The sequence below is a fragment of the Thermobia domestica genome, chromosome 12, assembly GCF_964235325.1.
Source record: "Thermobia domestica chromosome 12, izTheDome1.hap1.1, whole genome shotgun sequence".
In the NCBI taxonomy this organism is placed as follows: Eukaryota; Metazoa; Arthropoda; class Insecta; order Zygentoma; family Lepismatidae; genus Thermobia; species Thermobia domestica.
This window is the reverse complement of record NC_137465.1, coordinates 196,557,615-196,577,149: the sequence shown is the minus strand read 5'-3', so window position 1 is coordinate 196,577,149 and position 19,535 is coordinate 196,557,615. Positions and strand designations below refer to the sequence as shown.

The following is a 19,535-nucleotide window of genomic DNA, read 5'->3' as shown; positions in this document are numbered from 1 at the left end:
TATATATATATATATAAAACCGGCTGAGATGTGATTAACATATATATTCGTAGGAAACCTTGGAATATCCGATCAAATGTTACACGTTTCTATTTTCCATTGTTGGAAAAGAAGAAAATGGGTTGATTAATAATTTGAAAGATTATCTGACAATAGAACGATGTAAATACACTGGATGCTAGACTGGCAGAAGATTTAAACCCCGGTCTCTTGGTTCGTAGATAGCTGCTTTACTCAACCCTCCAGAAAATGAGAGCTTATGGTTCGAATCCCCGCTAACCCATTGTCCATTTTTCTGTATAATTACCCTTAAAATATTATACTTTTAATTTCGTTGAAGACACTTAGGGAAAAGGTTACTCAATCATTTCGATGATAAATTGCTGCTGTCGTTGCCACGAGTAAAAGAACAAGAAAGTAAATTAGACCATATAAGTTATGGATAGGATAATATGACGTATCAATGATAAGATAAAAATTCATTATTATCTTAACTAGGGAACATACGCAGCAAAGGTATAAACACTAACCATTCATATATATGGGACGATTTTCTTCTTTGATAATAATCACCATAATGTATTTGAAATCATTGGGTGAAACATTTTCTACTTGCTTTCAATGGAACAGCATTTTATTTTGGATATTTACCTCCTTTTGTAGTTTTTCATATAAGAAGAAAATAGTACCTCAATCGTGCAGGCGTTCATGTAATAAATATGCGCTATTGTCATTGACGTAGTTGAGAAGGGAGACAAGCAAGTATTTCTGTTCACGAATTTTGAAACAAAATTTAAATTTGAATCTTTAAAAGAAATTAGGATATCCATGTATTGCAGATATAGTATTTCTATTCTCAAGTTATCTTTTTCTTAAAGTTTAACATTCCAGAATTACGCTTCGAGGCTAAGAGAGGTAGAAAGTAAGAGGAAACGGAGGAAACAGAGAAAACGGATGCACGCGGTGTTTGTCCAACACAAAGCTTATTTGGCACGAGCTGGGATCGAACTAGGGTTCCTACGCACCAGAGATTAGCGCTCTTCTACTGAGCCATTGCGGCTTCCTCGCATCCACATAATCTCAGTCTTGTAATTGGGATAAAGATAAAATCTCTTCATTTTATAATCTTTATATCTTGCATGCATCATTTACCGCTTTAGAAAACAATGATAATTAACTAGTAACAGTGTGAGTTTGTTAAATGTCCCCTTCCACTGTTAATCATCTGCAGAAGTATATGTAATTACTATGTATGAAGTGACATTGCTTGTCAGTTGAATAGAATACAATGGTATTTATTGAATTTAACTAGTTGAGTTCCCTCATTACTATGTGGTTAGTGTACGCGCCATTGGCATGGGAGACCTGAGTTCGATTTCCGGCGGAAGCTTGTGTGTTTTGGATCCCACGTTAAACTCTAGGTTCTCGTCGCATGAAACCTCGCTACTGAAAGGTTGCTAAAAACTCAAAATCCAGACTCGTCAATGACAGATTAGGAGTCTGTGAATTTCATCACGTGTCACTTCACATCACGGGAGTAGCGTAGAATACCATATAAGTGTGCTGAAATATTTATGTTATCTAGATAAATATCTCTTCTATCGTCCAATTTGGGGTTTATATGAATATTTGCCTCCTATAATATTTTTGTGAAGCGCCCCTGTTTGTAGTAATTTCTGAAATGTAATGCCTTTATGTTCAAGTTTTAAAGTTAACTTGTTCAGATTATTTATTATATCTATCCATTTATATCTATATCTATCTATATATCTATATATCCATATATATACAGAGGTAGACAAAAAATCTAAAAACACTTCATACAGGACACGTAAGTTTGGCTTTCCACTGTACAACACGTATTGCGTGATCGGTTTTTTTTTCTTTCTTCAATGTGTCATGTTGACCTTCCTCTTCCGTCAACAGTAAGCAGTTCACCTGTGAGTGTCGTGGTGTGAAAGTGGTGTGGTAAAATGGGCGACCTGACAGACTTCCAAAGAGGCATGATCGTTGGTGCCCATCTGGTTGGAGCTTCAGTGGCAACAGTGGTGAATATTGTGGGGGTATCGAAAGGGGGGGTGTATATATATTGTGGGGGTATATATATATATATATATATATATATATATATATATATATATATATATATATATATATATATATATACATAGGTAGATAGATAGATATAGATATATAAATATAGAAAGATAGATTCAATATTACTGTTTTCATATTTGTTTCTAAGATTCAGGAAAAACTAATCAATTTTCAGAACAAGATATATTAAAATATTAATATTGTATGTTGTGTTTCACCAAGTGTTCTTATCATGAAAAAAATATGTCTTTAAAACAATTATTGTGTTGTCGGGAAAATAAAGTTCGGACACGTTTACTATTTTAACATAGAAAACTCTGTTTCAAAATTATATAATTCTTTGTTTTCTAAACATTTGTCTCGCTTATGAATGTTTCTGCAGGTTTCCAAGCTGTAATAATTTATTGTATATGGTGTTTTTAAATTTATGTTTTAATTGAATTTTTGGAAGTGTAAAAACATTTGGTTGAAAGTAATTGCATTTCACTGAAGATTTTGTATTGATGTGTTCGGAGATCCTGGCTTACTGTTCAGTTATTATTCAGTTCAAAATCTTTCGTCGTCGCGAATCTTGTCGAGAAATTTGAAGGTTTAAAAAATATAAAACGATAATCGTGGCTGTTGTCCTCTATGATAGCGAAACAAGACGCTTACTCTGAGGGAAGAACGCAGACTGGAATGAAATTCTGAGACGAATATTTGGACCCAAAAGAAAGGGGTCCGGAAACTTCATAACGGAATGGCGGAAACTTCATAACGAGGAGTTGCACAATTTATGCGGTTTACCAAGCATTGTTAGGTTATCAAATCTAGGAGTCTCGAATGAGTAGGTCATGTAGCCAGGATGGATGAAAGTAGGAAAACTTTTAAAATCTTAACTGGAAGTCCAATCGGAAACAACCATTAGGAAGAGCTAGGCGCAGATGGGAGGACAATATTAAGATGGATCTCGCAGAAATATGAACACAAAATAGAAACTGGATCCAGTTGGCTAAGAACAGAAATCAACAGAGAGCTTTTGTGAACGCGACATTGAACTTCCGGGTTCCATAGGCCATAGAGTTAGTTAGTTAGTTAGTATTTTTGAGTTTTGTTTTCCAGATAACACAATATTATTTTAGTATTTAGTTAAAAATAAGAAAATGCATAATATTGCAAATTTAATACAAAATATTTCACAGATACCAGGAAAAATGTTTTGTAAGAATTAATTAATTTTATCTTATTTTGAAAATTACGGAAATCTGTAAACAGTTCTTACAAAATTCTTACAAAACATTTTTCCTGGTATCTGTGAAATATTTTGTATTAAATTTGCAATATTATGCATTTTCTTATTTTTAACTAAATACTAAAATAATATTGTGTTATCTGGAAAACAAAACTCAAAAATACTAACTAACTAACTAACTCTATGGCCTATGGAACCCGGAAGTTCAATGTCGCGTTCACAAAAGCTCTCTGTTGATTTCTGTTCTTAGCCAACTGGATCCAGTTTCTATTTTGTGTTCATATTTCTGCGAGATCCATCTTAATATTGTCCTCCCATCTGCGCCTAGCTCTTCCTAATGGTTGTTTCCGATTGGACTTCCAGTTAAGATTTTAAAAGTTTTCCTACTTTCATCCATCCTGGCTACATGACCTACTCATTCGAGACTCCTAGATTTGATAACCTAACAATGCTTGGTAAACCGCATAAATTGTGCAACTCCTCGTTATGAAGTTTCCGCCATTCCGTTATGAAGTTTCCGGACCCCTTTCTTTTGGGTCCAAATATTCGTCTCAGAATTTCATTCCAGTCTGCGTTCTTCCCTCAGAGTAAGCGTCTTGTTTCGCTATCATAGAGGACAACAGCCACGATTATCGTTTTATATTTTTTAAACCTTCAAATTTCTCGACAAGATTCGCGACGACGAAAGATTTTGAACTGAATAATAACATGAATTCCTGCTTTTAGTTGACATTTAATTTCTTCGTGAATATGGTTTTGACCTGTTAGTATTGATTCTAGATATTTGAAAGTATCCACTTTATTGCAAATATTATTTGTTATTTTAACGCGTCCATAATTTGCAGTATTACGATTTCTTCGAATTTCCATGTATTTAGTTCTCTCTGCATTTACTTCTAAACCCATGTCCCTGGAAGCGTTTAATAAGACCTCTGCATTTCTTCCTATTGTTTTACTATAATCTTCTTGTTCTCAAAAATACTAATTTATTTTTTCTTGTAAACGTTAGAAAATTATATTGCAAAATTTTATTTTATTTCATTTTATTTATTTATTTATTTTATTTTTAAGAAATTTTTGTAAAATATTTTTAAAAAAATGTGTACTCAAAATTTTTAAGGGTTCTTGCAATACACTTTCTTTTTGGAATAATAATATAGAGAAACTTATCGAATTCAGTTCATACAAAGCTGCTTATCAAATTCAGTTCATAGAAACGTTTCATTGTTAGGATGAAAGAAAGGAAAACTAACTGAAATTTATTTGTTTTCAGATAAACCAAGCAATGATATACAAGACACAGACAGAGTTCTATAGAAGAGGACGCAATACTCTATCACCTACCGGAGAAGGATTTACAATGGGCGCTTTGTATTGGCAGCTAAACGATGTTTGGCCTGCACCAAGTTGGTCTTCTTTAGGTACTTCTTTCATCCTATTTTCAAATCATCTTTCTCTCCTCTGTCTTCCAACAGCAGTACTCTAGTCATTCGACAACTTAACTTCGCAATGACATGATTAACAATATGCTGATGGAAATTTGAGTATATTATTCACGCAGAATATAATCATAAGCCCTATCATCATTGTCAGATGTACAAATATCCCTGTACACAGGGGCGTTCCGAAGGCTCAAAAGGTGAGGGGTGTAGTGGGTTAATGTCCCGAATAGGTAAGTATGATTTACCAAATAATGAGATATAATATAGATAGTGTGTCTTATAATAGTGAAATCCCTGATTTGATTCTCAGTTCAGCCTTTCTGAAGTATTTTTTTCGCTTGCCTGAAGCTACGTCAATAGTCCTGTATCTTGTTCCTTCAATAATACACGATTTTATATTGTAGAATGTGTTTTCAAATTGTTATATATATGTACCGTGTTATGCAAAAGTGAACTAAGCGCCAAATTTTGAAAATCCACGTAAATGCGACGATTGGTTCCTGATAAGCATTAGAACGTTTTGCACAATCGAAAAGAGAGGAAAACCAACACCTTTCCAAAAAAAGAAACATAATTTCACTTTAGATTACGGCTACCTTAATGCTGGACATCAACCTTTAAACGTAATTTTCTTAAAAGTATGAAAGTGGCGCTTAGTTCGTTTTCGCATGACACGGTACATATATATATTTGCAACACACTTTTCATAATACTACTTTTTTCAATTATTACTATTATTTTCATTTCTGAATAGAGCTACTAGTTTACATGATAATTCTTAACGAAATAAGCAATCGATTTATATTTGAAAAAGAAATGCTACCGGCACTGAAAAGAAAATATTTTAAGTATACTAATATAGAGATATACAAAGAGCGAAAAAGTGGCTGCCTGGACCAAGACTCGAACCCGGAATCTCCGGCATAGTGGGCCAATGCTTTAACCACTACGCCTCCCAGCCCGCTTCCCAGAATAACCACTCATTCTCGAGGTCGGCACTCTCATCTTGGACGACGTGGGTTGTACCACAGCCCCATGCTGTGATTGGACAAACCTGTGTCTATATACCGAACACCTTATAAAGTTGTTGGCTACGCATAAACTACTCCTTCAACACGGCTAATACTAATATTTATTCTCTTCATAGGTGTAATAAAAATTAAGAAAAGAGGTTTGATCATTTCTATGCATTTCTTTAGATTTTTCTTGATAAAATAAACTCTTTTGAATAATAATAATAATAAATTCCAGCGTATGATGAATTTGCTACTCAGCATTGTTTATCCATAGGTTTAGGCGCAACAATGATAGCAATTGCAGTCAATTTCAGGGTCAACATCTAGAAAGTCTGCACACTTAATTAATTGTAGTATTTCCATCTCAGATGCAACAGAACGGCTTGATGTTTTAATTACTTTTATACTACGATGAACATATTGTACGCCATAAAATAATCAGCGTTTACTTATCTTGTAGATAGTAATTTTTAATTGTGAAGAAGAAAACGTCCATTTGCCAAATTGACTCGTGCTCTAGCAATTCCGCAGTCTTGTTTTTGATTGCTATACTAGAAATATATCCTGGATAATTTACAAATATAAACGAAATTTTCTGATTTGGGTTTAACTATAGAATATGGTTTATTTTATGGACCTGTTTTCATATTACAGAAGTAGTCTTAAATGGTCCTAATAAATCCCAACAAACATGTGGATTTGCCGAGTGTACATTAAGAATGAAACAGTGCATAAAATATAATATGTATTTGCTGAATTGGCAATAATTTTGACTAATAACACTTTTATATGGCTGTACCGAAACGCTAACTTTAATTGTTCTTTGATTAATGATAACTTAGTTCTCATTAAACATAAAAATGTATTGCAAAGTTTCAATGTGAAATTCCTCAGAAACCCCAATTTTCCGAAATCCAAATGTAATTTTTAATAGTGAGAATTTTTAAAAAGAAATATTTCTTTGGTCAAATTGGTTCTACAATAGAGATTATGCAGCCTTATTTTTGATTTCTATGTCAGAAATATATCCTACATGTTTGACGAATGCAAAAGAAAGTTTCTTATTCGTTGATAACTAACAAATATAGTTTGTTTTATGGTCCTCCGTTTGAATATTACAGAAACAATCTTAAATTTTGCTAATAAATTCTGAAAACATGTTAGTTTTGCCGAACTATTTCACAGTGTATATTAGCAAAAGAAACAGGTCATATAATATAATATGTATTTGCTGAATTGGCAATAAATTTAGCAAATAACAGTTCTATACGGCTGTACTGAAACGATAACTTTAATTCTTCTTGATTAAAATTAACTTGATTTTGATTAAACATAAATTAAATGTTTCCATTCCATTTTCCAAGGTTTTAATGTGAAATCCCCCAGAAACTCGAAATTACCGAATTAATTTTGAGTGGGGGTCTTACACTCCCACACATTCCCTTTCGGTTCATCCCAAGCTGTACAGAATATATATAAATTCGATCACAGACATAAAAAATCTAAGCTGATCAGTGTTCCTGCCCCTGTTCAAAAGTTTATCTTTAAGTTATGTAAGCCACAGCGAAATATATCATGGAGTATTTCATACCCTGAGGTATTAATAATATTAATTGTTCGTCACAATATTGTAATACGTTAAAATGTAAATTTTAACTTCTTTCGAAATTACATCATATTTTTAATATCATAATATATAAAGCTTAAAGAATGGGAATTAACGTGCTTCGTTATTCAATTATGGCTTGCTGGTTTCATTGTTTGAATCATTCAAAGTTGCTATATCGCTGATAGATTTCCCGCTTTACTAATTTTGCTATCATTACTGTTCTACATTTTATATGTCTGTGATGACATCCATGAGTTCAATGCTTATCTACAATGAGCATTAGAAAGGAAATAGTTTCAAACTCATTCCTGAGACTGAAATTATTTTCAATTCCCTACCTTTTTGACTGACGAATTTACGTCGAGTCGTTAAGAATCTGGATTACAAATAATTTGGTTAGGTTGAAAACAGAATTGTTCAAAAGTATGTAGTAGTTAAAAAGATAAAACTTTATATTCTCATTCGTTTCTTTATCATTTTACAATATATTCCACACATAACGTCTAGTTATTGAAAAAAACAAAATATCATACTTATAAGTACTGATTATACCTATAGAATGTAATATTTTTTCTTTGGTTCGGATTGTACAAGCAAATTTGATTTATTTGTTTTGTAATTGCAACGATAATTTATTTCTATATTAAATCGTGAATATTTTGTATTATTTTTAGAGTTTGGAGGCCGGTGGAAGATGGTTCATTATTATGCAAAACGCTTCTTCTTTCCTATCATCGTATCTCCATACAAGACAATATTAGATCAACTAAATGTTTATGCCATTTCTGACTTATTGTTTGATATTCCGAATGTGACACTTACAACAAACATATTTAGCTGGGATGGATTTGTTCCTCTAGCTTCGTTTGATTATAAATTCACATTGGTAAGTAATATTATAATAAACTGAATTTTATGTATGATTTTATAAACTTGGTTTCGTAAAGTTTTCATTGCTCTCTTCCAGCTACGAGTCAAACCATGTCTGCAGCATATGAAGGTAGGAAAGTCCATTTGTAGTGTTCTGCTCGAGAAACATAAAGTCATGCACTTTCTTATGGATAACTCCACAAAGCACGTTTACTTTGGGGGAATCACGAATATGTTCTTTATAATCATATGGAAGCCCAAATTCTCACATTTGGTTTTGTTTACTTTTCCCGAAAGGTGGAAAGTAGACTTATTATTAAAGACAATTGACTCAATGAAACCATCTCTTTCCATAAGGTTTTTCATCGCAACACAGAATTCAATGCTCTTATCTTTGTTAATAGGTTTAAGCCCCTGTAACATTTTCAATCGGTGTGGGTGAAATTTCAAATGATTTTGCAGAATGGTCCACACTGTTGTCTGCTGCTTCAAATACAATTCTTTGCTTGCGCGAACCGTTGATTTTTGTGGGCTTCTGACGAAAATCGCACGCATACAATCAGCTATTTCCTCATTAATTCCTGGCCGCCTGTTGGTTTCCTCTTGCATAAACACCCACTTTCTTTAATATGTCTGTACTACTTTCAAATTGAGTACCCTTTGGTGGATCTAACCTGAGCTTCGTCCTGAATCTTTGTTGAACACTAACTGCATACCATTTTGGCATGAACTTCGAGAGCAGAAAGTATTCTTGTGTCTTCGTTTCCTGCTATCTGATTTACTGTCGCCTTAGCGGCGGAATGCGTAAATAATCATCAGTTTTGCCAGCCACTAAAACCTTTTGAGTTTTTCTTTCATTTAACACATCATGCATGGCATTATGAACAATTAAACGTAAGTTATTAAACTTTAAAATCGGAACGATTATTTATATTAGCCCTATTTATGTGTATATATTAAGAAGCAATAAATATTAAATGGTACAAAATAAAGAGCAATTTAATATTTTGTTAATTTCTTCATTATTATATTTTTATTTATCAATTTGTCCCCACATTTTTTGGAATATAAATTTTTCTCATCTTTTATTATTCCTTCGGTCTCCTCTATTCTTACAAACCAACTATCTTACTATCCCACTATCTTCCACCACTAAAATTGCTCTCTACTGTTTGCTTAACAACACTATCACGTGACTCTGAATTCTAAGATGGCGCTATTCATCTGGGCTTTTCATATCTCCTTTTCGTTTCTCATTTTTTTAACTTCTTTCTCTCTGATAAAATATTTAGTGAAAGTATTTGTTGTATATTTATTTCTCCCTCTCTGGTAAAATATTCAGCGAAAGTGTTTATAGTGTATTTTTGTTGCAATATTTCTTATAGTTGAATTGAAGTTCAGCGTCCCTTTAGTATCGAGGCTATATTAGACATGGACCTTCAGTTTACGGGTGAATCGTGATGCTTTCAAATTTCAGGACTATTCCACCGGGAAACGAACCCGGGATCTCGTGTACCAAAGCGCACATCCTAGTCATTAGGTCAGCAAGAGGGCAATTTGGTTTGTGTAAAATTATGTTTTCACTATTCTGTAATAAATAATTCATACAAAATGTACATTGTTTAAACACAAAATATGCACTTTTTAAAAGTACGAAATAATTAAGTTCGGATACTATTAATATTAGCTCTGTTATAAATGATGAGATTATTACGCAGACAGTCGAACACATGGCACTAAATCAGAAGATTGGTAATTGTACAAAAAGACTCGAATTTGTACGGCAAGAATTGTGTATATTCTGGTAGATGTAGTAACTTGTGTAATAGATATAGATATAGCAACTTATATATTTTAGTATATGGGGACTTTCTGGTAAATGTAGCAACTATCAAATGAATATTGCAAGAAATCCATAATTCAATGTTAAAGGGACACAATTTAAGTATCAAATATGCTTATAACTTATTAGTATTGACTTTAAAGTTTACGAATGACCCCATGTAGCGTAGTCGCTAACGCTCTCGCCTTTGGTGCGAGCGATCCCGGATTCGATTCCCGGTGGGGGCACTCGGTCGAAAAAGTATCAAAAATCTTTTTCAGGCCAGTCACCCTAAATGAGGTTTTCCTGTGTTTTTCCTCATTATCACCAGGCAAATGCCGGGATGGTATCTAACTTATAGGTCGCAGGCCGCTTCCTTCCTTCCCCAATCCTTCCTTTCTTTCCTTTCTTAGGATAGTGTGCTCGCCGAGGGACGTCATCCCTCAAAACGTAACGGGCTAAATGGCCTTAGATGCCGAAAGCCCAGAAATCTAAATCCTAAATTCTTTAAAGTTTACGAAATTTGCACTAATCTCGAAATTTATCGTATGTTTTGATGTTTTCAATTATATTTTTACGAGTATATAAATGAAGTGAGGTGAAGTGACGGTCAAAATTATTATTAAACGTATTGCTCATTGCCCTAAAAATAATATTATTTAAAAAGATAATAAAACAAAATAAAATGAGAGTTGAACCTTAGAGGATAGTAGCGAAACTAACTGGGTACATTTTAGGAAATGAGGAAGGAAATATACCTTTAAAAGGTGAAATGAGGAGCGGAACGCGTTCCTTCTACGGACAAGGAAAGTGAACTAAACAACGTTTCTTCTTAAAAGTAACTTTCCGAACACTACTAGACCAGTTTCCAGTTGGAATTAAGTTAAAGTAAACGCGAATTTATGATTCGTTCGTTAAGCGAACTTACCCAATAGTCTTCTACACTGCTGAGCCTCTTTTTAAAGATGATGTTTGGTATTGATTCCAAGTACTGCGATTTCAAATATTTGTTCCTTTGTCTATTTTTTTTTTTTTTTAACTCAAGTTCTCACGGTTTGTGAGCATCTCGTATGGGAACATTGCAAAGTTTACTGTTAGATAATAAGCATATTCTTCTAAATTATGAATCCATTATAGTACTGTGGCAGTGGCGTTGCTAGAGCATTCAGAGGAGACTGTATCCATAAACACACCGAAGCAGTAGCGTAGCCAGGATGTGTGTTTGGGGGGGGGGGCAAGTGCTGTTATAGGTACATGTAGAAACATTACAAACAAAAAAGTATATAAACATAAAAATATATAAAAAATTACAAACATCAAAGTACCAAAGTACATTGTCGGACCACTTTGGGGGGGGCCCGGCCCCTCTGGGCCCCCCCTTCCCTACGCCACTGCACCGAAGCCTTCAAGTCGGTACGATACGCGTATAACTACGTAATTAGAATATGTACAGAATATATTTTGAGTTTTTTTTTTTAAAAAAAAATAATTCGTATTTACAGTATCTTTACACTATTAGAAAACATACCTGGCATTGCGTGACAATGGAATAATTTTAAATATACTAATTTACAGAAGTATTTTGAACTGAAAATTGTGAAAAGACAAATTTGTAGTTCCCTAGCATTTTGCCCTTATATAAAAAGCGTAAATTTGCAGGAAATGTATTTGCTTATTCACTGATAAAAATAGCAGTAAATGTTTCAAATCTTTCAAAACATTGAAAAGAAATACTGTACAACACAGTATTGTAGACTCGAAAATTTTATATGGAATCAAGAATGAAACTGAAAGACATGTTTTGAAAGTTAACATAAATAAAGTTTGGTTAGCAAGAAATGGAAGATAATAATTAAAAAAGTATGTCCATTATTTTCACAGCAACAAATACATTAATATGAGTGGGTAACCTTTCCTATCTGAACAAAAGAACACGTATTTTGAGCCTGCTATGCTACCTACCATTTGACGTATAATAAGCAGCAATTGACAAGATGTATTCTTGCTGGTTCCCCCTGACGATTTTTTTTTTTTTTTAAATTGATGTTTATATTTCTATTTTTATCTTCCTTGAGCCAGGCTGCAAGGGAGAACTGAGAGCTTGAAAGGACATGAAATTGCCAGGAATCAGAATTTAAAGTGAGATAACCCCTTGTAAGTTTCTTGTCCACTCCCCCAATAGTTGATTTCTGATATCGTTACTGTAGTGTATTTTCCTTACAGCAACATATCTCTTGTATATAGATGCTGAGTTTGATTAATTTAAAACTTGCTTAAATTCAAAGTGATCGTAGTTTACAGTATACAACGACATTGAATAAAGCATGTTTCTATATGTCAGAAAAGTACACTAGGTCAAATCCAAAGAAATAGTGATCTAACGTCTAATATAAAGCTCACCCGTAAAGTTCAAAAATCTGAATTAAATTTATATACTTTGTTTCAGAAATCAGCCACAGCATTAAGTGTTTACGTCGAAGAAATGGAACCGTTGCTGAAGAATGCAGGCTGCGGAAATGGGACGGATTTTAGGAAACAATGCTTCTTTCATTTCACTCTTCGATCGCCAACTGGTTCTCGTATTAGTCCAGACAACTTTCTTTTCCCAACACTCTTCACAGATCTTAAAGATTATTTACCCTTTCCAAGAGTAAAGGTAAGATATAAGTTCTTTTCTCCATTGTTTCCTATAATATAATACGTATATGCCGGTAGATATTTGATTTAACGTAGTGTTTAATAAAGAACCAACTTGTACAATTAATCACAATTAAGGAAAGCCTATCCTTTATTTCAGTGAACTTGCAGTCAATTGACTGCTTCTTTATTTAATAGAAGAACTTAGAAAAATATTGCGTTTGATATCTACAAAATATATTAAATTCACACTTATTTTGCAACTGCCTCTTGCAGATGATTATATTGTACTGTTTCTTGGTAGAGCCAATAATAGTCCAAAATTAGCCCTTCACCAGATTTATTATAAAAATAATCCTCTATAGAATAATTATATAGTTTCTTTATAAAGATATAAAATAAGTATTTCAGTATTAGTCCTTAACACACGTAAAGTGGGTTCGGTTGATGAAGGGTGGAATTAGGTATGTACGGGTAACCTTTTTGCCTAATGCAGTTTCCAGAGTTTTATAAAGGAATCTCCACAACTATAGGAGCCGGTTTATAAGGATCCTCCTTCGCCCAAAGCAGCCCCCGGAGATAAGTTGTGATAAGGAATCACTTTCGCTCAATGCAACTACCGGAGATCATGTTGGTAGGAAAACTCCTTTGCCCAACGTGACCTCAGGAGAGGGTATTGTAGATTAAGTGATCAGTGATCAGCTAATAATTTGGTCCTCTTCTGGTCTTGTTTTATGGGTGCTTTCTGAGTGTTTCACTAGGGTGACCAGACGTCCTCTTTTACCCGGACTTGTCCTCTTTTTCAGACTCTAAGAAGGCGTCCGGGGGGATTTTGTAGAAAACAGTCAAATCTTGGAACTGGAGGGACTGTCCCTCCCAATAGACCAATTTGAAATGTGCTTTTTGGGGAGAAATGTGATGATTTGTGTACGATTGTCACAAAGAAAAGTGAGATGAAATTGATGTTACCCCAGAATAAAGTTCGAATCTGTCTGCCTCCCAATGTTGAAGACAACTCTACCCCGCTGATCCACCACAGCATTGTTTTTCAACTTCATAAATATTTTGAACATTGCTTAAAAAAATAAATAAATAAATAAAAGTGAATGGTCTTACCCGTCTGCCCCAATGTTGAAGACAGATTTGTGCCGCTGGTCAAGTTTCCTCTTTTTTCGGGTTCCTTTATGAACCATACAAATTAACATGTGAAAGAAATATATTTTTACCTGATTTTTCACAATAATAACAAAATTCCAATCTTTTCTTATAAAAATAAAAATAAGTTTAAGAAATTTATTCTGCCTGTTGACGTGCAAGGCCAGCTGACCTACCGTATTTAGTAATGTAGGAAAAACGTAGCATAGGTAATTTAGCAGATGGTGAACAAGAATCTAGCAATATTTAGGTTGAATACTTCTCTGAATCAAGAAATGAAGAATGTTTCTTTGAGTTACTGAAAATTGTTGATTTTTTCTCATTGGTAGTAATAATACTAGAGTTAGAAGAGTATTTTCTCTTATTAGACAAAGGAAAAGAGTAGATTATCCATAGAAACAATTAAAAGTATTGCATGTATGCAGTATAATTTTAAGGAATATTCATGTTCTGGATTTTATGATTTCCTTTTGAAAAAAAAAAAAAAAACAAATATTAGTGGATATAGGAGCATCAAAGAAATATGATACAGATTTTACAGATGGTACAGAAATATGATACTGTTCATGAAAGCAAATCCAATTAAACATGAGTAATTTGTATGAGAAAATACATTATTGGTGAATAAGTGTAGCGTTTTAAGTTTATTACAGTTATGTAGAATACTGTACTTTCTACTTAAATAAAGCTTTATACGCATTCTTACCGTTCAAACAATCATTTTTGTTCATAATACCAGATTTAAGAAAGGAATATAAAATTTATAAATATTTCTTAAAGTTCTCAGAATGTCTGTCTACATTATATATAAATTCCTAACCCTTTCACGGTATGCTTATTAATCTAGAAACACCTCATCAACTTAAAACAATTATAGGCAAAGCCCAAAGTTGTCTACAATAAAGCTATTTTCAGTATACGGTAATTATTATAGGTATATATTATTTTAGACAAACGTCCTCTTTTTTCAAGTCTATAAGCTGGTCACCCTATGTTTCACCCATCTTCAGATTCTACCGCGTTGGCTTCGTGTCTTCCTGTTTTCTTCCCTATCGTCTGCTTTATAAACAATAGCACGTATTTTACAATTATAACATGTGCTTAAAGAAGTAATACACACTGAAAGGTGGGGATCCCGACAATATACATATAGCACAAGACTTATCAAGGCATTTCAGTTATTAGGCAAGTTAGGTTGTAGCCTATGGCCCCATGTGTGAAAGGACGGCAAACAAAATCTTTAAAAGGAAAGCCAATTAAAAAAAAAAAAATGGGAAAAATTTTAGAATTAAAGTTACAATTTTTACACGAATAATTTATTCTGTAATCTTACAATGGCGTACTTACTAACAATTCAGAGGATTAGAGTGAAATGTTTACACGTAACTTGATTATAATGCTCTTGAGAAAAATCACAAAGTACTTTTCATATTTTATAAAGATTTTATAATATTGACTCCAGCCGAAATCGAAATCATACCTTTTATGATAGATAGTGTTTTGCAAAGACTAACTAACTAAACCAACTCACTCATTCTATGGCCTATGGAACCCGGAGGCCCAATGCCGCGTTCACAAGAGCTCATCATCGACTTCTATTCTTACCTAACTGGATCCAGTTTCTACACTCTATTCCTATTTCTGCGAGATCTATTTTAATATTGTCCTCCCATCTCACCTAGGTCTTCCGAATGGTCATTTTCCGATTGGATTTCCAATCAAGACTTTGAAAGCTTTCCTACTTTCTTCCGTTTTGGCTACATGACATGTCCACCTAAGCCTCCTACATTTGATGGCTCTAACAATGTTTGATAAACGATATAAATTATGTAGTTCCTCGTTATGAAGTTTCCACTATTCACTATTCCCGTTTCTCTTGGGTCCGAATATTCGTCTTGGGATTTTGTTCTCAGACACTTTCAATCTGCGTTCGAGTCGAGACATCACTTTTACAGCACATTTTCGAGACGAGACAGCCACAAATCTTGTATAGATGAAAAACGGATTTGCTGCGACATTTGTAAATGGTCAGGATAGTGGTTGAATCATGATCAATGTCCAGGGTGGTTTCCAGAACCACTGTGGATCTTCAGAAGATGTTGCTAGTATTCTGTTGATAAACTATCATATTTTTCTCCGTCGAGGCACTATCATCACTGCATAGCTTTGTGAAATGCGCAATAAACTTATCAGCAAGCATTCAATAATGTTCTAAAGGCATAGTATTCTCATATTGTATGACCACATGTTGGTACAAACTCTCCATGAGTTGCAAGATAAAAAATTTCGTCACCCCCAACATTTTCCTGACATCTCTTGCACAGATTACTATCTCTTCCGCCATCTCACTCACTTCTTGCTAGAGATGAACTTCCGTGGTGCCCGGGCGGTGCAACGCACAGTTGCAAAATTCTTTACATCATAGACTCAAGACTTCTTTTATCGGAACCATATCGTTGACTGAGCGATAGCAAAAAGTGTGTGGCTGCAATCGGAGACCACTCTAACTAACTAGGTATTGTAGTTTTCATTTCTTTAGCCTTTAAAAGTGAAAATCAGTTGGACAATTTCAATCACACTAACTAAATAACTAAACATTGTAAAAGTTCAGAAGTAAATATAATAATGTTCTGTAACTATAACAGATATGTGTACAAATTAATTTGCTCCAAATTTATTTATTGTTTATTTTATATTTTCTTCTCTTGCAGATTTATCACGTCGCTGGTCCGTTTCTGTCTGAAGATCCGCATTACGCATCTGTTTTCAAAATCTACTTGTTGTCTGATCGGATAGCCTTGTTCGTATGGTTGGAGGCAGAAGGAGTTCGTGGACGTTTTAGTGATAATGGCTTTCATATGATTCGACCTAATTTAAATATAAAATTTTACTCCAAACAAAATGTAACGCTTGATAAATTCTCTGGATCGCTCTCATTGAACTTTCTACAAAATGTCCTATAACTGCCATACAAAATTTATTATATTTTCAAAAAAAGACATTAGTATTGTAAAATATGAATAAATGTAAAAAAAAAGTTAATATTAATGAATAAAATTTTTTAACATTATAACTCTTACGTATAGTCATTTTCTTTCTTTCTTTGGGCATATTCCTATCGTTTTATGTACCAGTTGTTGCATCAAAGCTTTCAACGCGCTATATACTATTCATTAAAATCGTGCATAACTAAAAGTTCTAATTGTTCTAATAATAAACAGCAATGTACGTTCATGTTCAGTATCATCATCATCCATTTTCAAATAATTAAATTGAACCAATAGAGTTTAAGTTTAAATTAGATTGTCACAATAGGTTTAAAGCTGCGCAATTAGATTGTTATAATAGGTTTGAAGCTACGCAATCTGTCACAATACGTTTAAAGCTGCGCAATTAGATTGTCACAATAGGTTTAAAGCTGCGCAATTAGATTGTCACAATAGGTTTGAAGCTGCGCAATCTGTCACAATAGGTTTAAAGCTGAGCAATTAGTTTGTCACAATAGGTTTAAAACTGCGCAATTAGATTGTCAAAATAAGTTTGAAGCTATAAATTGCTACACGCTAACGACATCTATTGACATCAGGCAGGCAGAAAGATAGGGCATGTAGCGACATCAATTAGCTTCACTATTTAGTATCAGGAATTAGCGTTACACACAGACGGACATGTTTTTGCATTATAAATAGGATTATATCTATCGTTAGGTCATGTATCTGAAAAGTAACTCGTGAAAAGATAATCGAATTTACATTTTGAGTAAATTGCCCGGCTGTGTGCAGTCACTGTTTACTTATACAAGTTTTCAAATTTAGCTTCTTTTTTCATCTGTTTTTTTTTAATTATTATTAAACACTTTAATTTATCAGTGGAGACTGTCAATAATACTTTATCTACAATATAGATTTATGGAAAGAAATCCGACTGTATGACCTTTTTCATGTGAATAATTTAATACACATATTACAGGGACAGTTACGAGGTTTTCCTGTTCTAAATAATGGTAATTTCAGTTGATCTTCGTTATTTTTATAAACTTTTTTCAGAATGCCATATTCAATCTGTTGTTTTTAAGATGATTAAATATAGAAAATTAGAGTTGAGGAGTAGGTATTTTGAATTAGGAACTAGACTGCTTAGAGAAGATAGAAATTATTTTTATTATGAGTGATGCTATTATTGTGGCTCGAGGCTACAGGATGGCATAAATGGCCATGTGAGCGTAGTATTGTATGATTTGTGTTTTTATTTATTATTTGCTTATTTAATGCCATTATAATTATCGCATCGTAAATCAACTTTAATATAACAATGATGAAGAAATATCATACAAAATCAGGAAGTACTTAAAAACAAGGGAAACTTACATCTAAGAAACAAGAAAGAAAAAAGAAAACCGGTGACTAAGAAATATATGTTTTAATGCATAACCAAGAATTAGGAAGACCTTACTAACTGTTACCTCGAAACTTTAGAGTGCTTCTCGTAGCTAATAGCATTTATAAAAAGACAGGCATATGATGATTTTCGATTCGAACAAGGGCACCAAAATTAATTTTGGACATGGGTACTCCAGAGAGAAACATCATTGACATTTTCATCGTGACCACCAACCAGTATATTGTGTCGAGTAACGAGATTTTTTAAAAATAATTATTATTATTTTCGAGTAGAAACATTTAATTTCCATTTTCCTAACCTTACAGTCGGCGAGAACTATGTTGGCAGTAACGTCAACGCTCTCAGTTGCAAGGCTACCAACTTACGCTATTCACAAATAGTGCTTAGATGGTACACTGAACGCTTCGCACGTCACGTCGTAACTACAGTTTAAAATAATGCTGGTAGCGAAATAGAGAGAATTTAGGTAACAATGTATTTGAATAATACTAGCATAGGCCTATATATGTGCATTGTTACGACAAAGAAAGAAAAAAATAAGATTAGACTTTATATTTATGTCGTCAAACGACAATATCTTTCCTTTCAAAAAGCAGTTTTCTATTTCCAATAGAATTTTTTTTTTAACCTAAATCCCAACATGCGCAGTATTTGTTGTAATGCCCACTCAGAACCTTTGAAATTTCGAGAACGAGAATGAAACAAAGGATTGGCAACTTTCACCAGTCAGCACAGATTGTACAGCCCTACACACAGAAAACACGCGTTTTTCAGTTCATTTCTTTCGCTTTTGTTTTTTAATTTGTTTGTGTGTTTTTTCCTGGAAGTGCTGTTCTTATGTCCTATTGGTAAATGTTATACTTTTCGAAGCTACATTCACTAACCCCCACGTTCTGTTTCCGCGACCAGGAAACACGTTCACGTACCATCCTCTAACTCAAGAACCATGATAGGTAAAGACATGGGAGTTTCTTTAAAATAAACTTTGGACTTCCCTTCCCATTTCGTCCACAGCATGTTTGTGTCTATCTTCAATAGAACGAAAGTTTGTAGCATGTTGAAACCTGAGTGTTGTTAGAACAGAATAAACATAAATGGCTATCATTTAAAATCATTTTCCAAATACTTATAATATAAAATTCAAATATAAAATAACCATGTTCTTCATTAAAGTTATATAAATATAATAGCAAAAAATGTAGCATTTATGTCTCCTCGAACTCCAGTGATCGTTATACAAAGATGACAAGTATAT

General features: G+C 33.4%; 1 protein-coding gene across 1 annotated transcript in view; it reads left to right on the top strand.

Annotated features, from left to right (window-relative positions):
- Positions 1-16,952, top strand: part of LOC145666918 (beta-mannosidase-like) — a 130,525-nt gene extending 113,573 nt beyond the window's left edge. Inside the window, exons 11-14 of the mRNA XM_081734517.1 lie at positions 4,602-4,749; positions 8,070-8,281; positions 12,534-12,743; positions 16,591-16,952. Of these exons, the coding sequence (XP_081590643.1) occupies positions 4,602-4,749; positions 8,070-8,281; positions 12,534-12,743; positions 16,591-16,842 (822 nt within the window). The 3' untranslated portion in view covers positions 16,843-16,952. The remainder of the gene's footprint in view (positions 1-4,601; positions 4,750-8,069; positions 8,282-12,533; positions 12,744-16,590) is intronic.
- The last annotated feature ends 2,583 nt before the right edge of the window (positions 16,953-19,535 follow it).